The sequence below is a fragment of the Notothenia coriiceps genome, unplaced genomic scaffold, assembly GCF_000735185.1.
Source record: "Notothenia coriiceps isolate Sejong01 unplaced genomic scaffold, NC01 NC01_scaffold00028853, whole genome shotgun sequence".
In the NCBI taxonomy this organism is placed as follows: Eukaryota; Metazoa; Chordata; class Actinopteri; order Perciformes; family Nototheniidae; genus Notothenia; species Notothenia coriiceps.
In genome coordinates this window covers 1-3241 of record NW_011361554.1, presented here as the reverse complement: position 1 = coordinate 3241, position 3241 = coordinate 1, and the positions used below count along the sequence as shown (strand labels likewise).

The 3241-nt window shown below is 37.1% G+C and overlaps 1 protein-coding gene across 2 annotated transcripts; it reads left to right on the top strand.

The window, feature by feature from the left end:
• Positions 1-1692: 1692 nt before the first annotated feature.
• Positions 1693-3056, top strand: LOC104958502 (sodium- and chloride-dependent GABA transporter 2-like). 2 transcript variants are annotated; one of them, XM_010786245.1, is made up of 3 exons: positions 1693-1794; positions 2078-2278; positions 2858-3033. In XM_010786245.1, the coding sequence occupies exons 2-3, from the start codon at positions 2089-2091 to the stop codon at positions 3016-3018; spliced, it is 351 nt and encodes a 116-aa protein (XP_010784547.1). In that variant the 5' UTR covers positions 1693-1794; positions 2078-2088; the 3' UTR covers positions 3019-3033. The 2 variants fall into 2 exon arrangements, with proteins under 2 accessions (XP_010784547.1, XP_010784548.1); XM_010786246.1 differs by having other exon boundaries at positions 1697-1794; positions 2017-2278; positions 2858-3056.
• The last annotated feature ends 185 nt before the right edge of the window (positions 3057-3241 follow it).

Genomic DNA, 3241 nt, shown 5'->3' with positions numbered 1-3241 from the left:
TGTAGCATTTATTTATTGTCGAAATGATGACATTTCATAACGTGATCAAATCAAAGTGAATGGCCTGCTGCTGCTGAATGCATGGGGCAAGTGACTGGAAAACGTTTTAAAAGTTATTACATCGTTTCAGATAATAAATAATTATGATAATTCATTCTATTTAGGGGCGCCTTTCAAAGCACCCAAGGACACCTTACAATTCATAACATATTCCAAGGAAAGGTTTTAAGACAGTACAAAAAATGCAGTCCGGTGATGTTTTTTATGTGGGGTGCAGATGAGAGGGATCTGTCCAGAATGACACCAAGATGTTGTGTTTGAGTTCTTGATAAGCCATTAAAACTGATTACATTTACAAAATGTAATCCCTCCCCGGTCAACAACTTCAAAATTCTGGGCTATATAAAAATTGCTGGCCCGCGATAGTGTCTATTGGATAAATGTTGGCCCTTGGACAAATGTAGTTGGTGATCCCTGGCATACGGGCTCAATTGCTTATCCTGCCTGGGTAGCCCGGATGATGCTGCATCGCAACTTTGGACGTCGAATTTTAAACACTGAAATGTCCATTCGAATTTTTTTCACTTTAATTTTTGGGATCTGAATTTGACCACTCCATTTTTTTTTTACTTGAATTGTTACATTTTTATTTCACATGGGTAAATTCGGAGCAAACAAATTCAGATACATGATTTTCAAAGCAAATATTTTCAATGCTATTAATTCGGTGTCTAATAAAATTCAAATACTTCTGTCTCTTGTTTGCTTCCATACAGCAGAGGTGGGAGAAGTACTCAGATCTTGTAGTAAAAGTAGAAGTAGCCTACCAGAGTGTAGGAATACTCTGTTACAAGTAAAAGTCCTGCAATTTGAATTACATCCAAATATACTTAGAGTAAGTATAAGTTCTTATTGTGCAGATCGGCCCATTTCAGAATAAAATATTACATATTTTAGTTTCAATTATTGATGCATCATTTTTTAATAACTTTGTCTATTGTAAGGTAGCTTGTTTGTTTCTCCACTGGAGTTTCACTCCAGGTGTAACTAAAGTCTTACATAAGTGTTGATTTTATTCACATCATTAATCAAAATCTGTAAAGTAATTAAAGGTATTATAAATAAATGTAGTGAAGTAAAAGTACAATATTTACCTCTGAATGGCAGTGAAGTAGAAGTACAAAGTAGCAAAACATTGAAATACTCCAATAAAGTACAATTACCTCAAAATTGAATTTACATACATACTTATTTACTTTACACCGCTGTACTGCACTTAATAAATGTTTGCATTTTTGTAAAATGTCATAGATAATAATCACATTAAAGGTTGTGCCGTGCGTATAGAAGTAGACACCTGGTACAGTGCCTTTGCATAGAAAAAGAGTATTGCACAATCACCTACAATCTAAATCCAAAGGCATTTCTCAGCTTGCAGTTGAAATGTTTTTGCTGGGTAGTTTGGAAGTACAGTAGCTTGTAAATATACAGATTTGATTTCTTGTGATTATGCATAGTTTTTTGGAAGTGACTTTTAGAAATGCCTGTGTTACATTACTTTTACGCGAGGGCGGACCGTTTTTTTTTCTGTGTTTTTGTGTGTGTGTGTGTGTGTGTGTGTGTGTGTGTGTGTGTGTGTGTGTGTGTGTGTGTGTGTGTGTGTGTGTGTGTGTGTGTGTACCATAGAGGGGAGTACGTGAGAGGGTACAGCCCAGGACACGCCCTTTTTCAGAAGAAAGCTTTTTCTCAATGTTCTGTGTCAGGTTGTATTGAAGCGCTTGCTGCAGCTCACTGGTGAGTTACACATTTAAATATTTCCCAAGAAGCTAAACATGTTTAATTATGTTTTCATGTTTTGTTTTTTCAAACTTCACAGATGTTCAGTGAGTTATTTCTTAGAGGTCTATAGCAGTAAGTCGTTTGGGAGTTTCATGTTTTTGGCATAGACTCAAACAAAGAAGGATAATTTAATAAAACTGTTAATAAAGTGCCTTTTATCTTGTTCCCATGCACAAGAGCTGGAGAGAACCTCACAGACATGGTTGCATTTCACTTGTGTTTATTATGCATACAATAGACTGAGAGACCATGTCTGAGAAAATTGCCAGAGGGGCCCCTGCTCCAGTGTCGGGGCCAGAAAAAGGCGCTCATGTGGAAGAGGGTAAGCCCAGGGAGAAATGGGCCAACAAGACGGAGTTTCTGCTCTCCATGGCTGGAGAAATCATTGGCCTCGGGAATGTTTGGCGTTTCCCCTATTTGTGCTTCAAAAATGGAGGAGGTGAGGAACCTGGTTTGGATGTATGGTCCAGATGCTAAGGTGGATTTACAGATGTGGGCTGAGGATGTGTTTGTGTGTCCACATGTGCATGTACACCCAGGAAAACCAACACAGTTTAATTTCATTTCCATTGTTGTCCTCAAAATCAAAACACATTTCAAATATCGCATTTATACTTATCACACTACTTTATACTAGCTACACTCATTATCAGTTTAAATACTGTTACTATTACGTTGTGTTGTCCCTGCATGTGTGTTTTTGTTAATTGTATTTTTATCTTTAATATTTTATGCATGCCTCTTAATTTCACTTTTGCTGTAACAATGTAAATTTCCCCTCTTTGGGACGGATACATGTATTCTGAATCCGAAAACAATTGTTTACTTTGGTTATGGTTCATGAATCTGTAGAGGGGTTATTTTCCAAGTAGAATGGAAGATTGTGTAAATCCAGCAAAGATGTATTTAATTAAGAATCGGCCCTTTCATCCCACATGTGTTTATATGTGTGTGCAGCATGCCAATATTTGTGGATCCTTACATCAAATACGACTCTTCTTCATCTATATATTTGCAGGCGTCTTCTTCATCCCTTACTTTGTGTTCCTCTTCTTCTGTGGCATCCCTTTGTTTTTCCTGGAGACTGCTTTGGGCCAGTACACCAGTGAGAGTGGGTTGACCGCCTGGAGGAAGATAAGCCCCATGTTCCAGGGTAAACACAAGACAAACCTTGTATAAAATGCATGTTTTCCATGTAATACTTTCAATGTTTCTTAGCGGAAACAAGGACGTCAAAGATTGATCAACCATTAATAACAGTGCAAGCTTTGTTTAAGCTTGTTTTCTCAGTATTACATTACATTACATGACATTGCATTTAGCTGACGCTTTTATCCAAAGCGACTTACAATAAGTGTGTTCGACCAACAAAGTACAACCTTGAAGAAAATAGAATCATATA

Excerpts from the sequence above, each read along its gene's own strand:
- LOC104958502 (XM_010786246.1), top strand. The coding sequence starts at position 2,089 with ATGTCTGAGAAAATTGCCAGAGGGGCCCCTGCTCCAGTGTCGGGGCCA. Across the intron at positions 2,279-2,857 it reads GTGCTTCAAAAATGGAGGAG|GCGTCTTCTTCATCCCTTAC; the intron begins GTGAGGAACCTG and ends ATATATTTGCAG.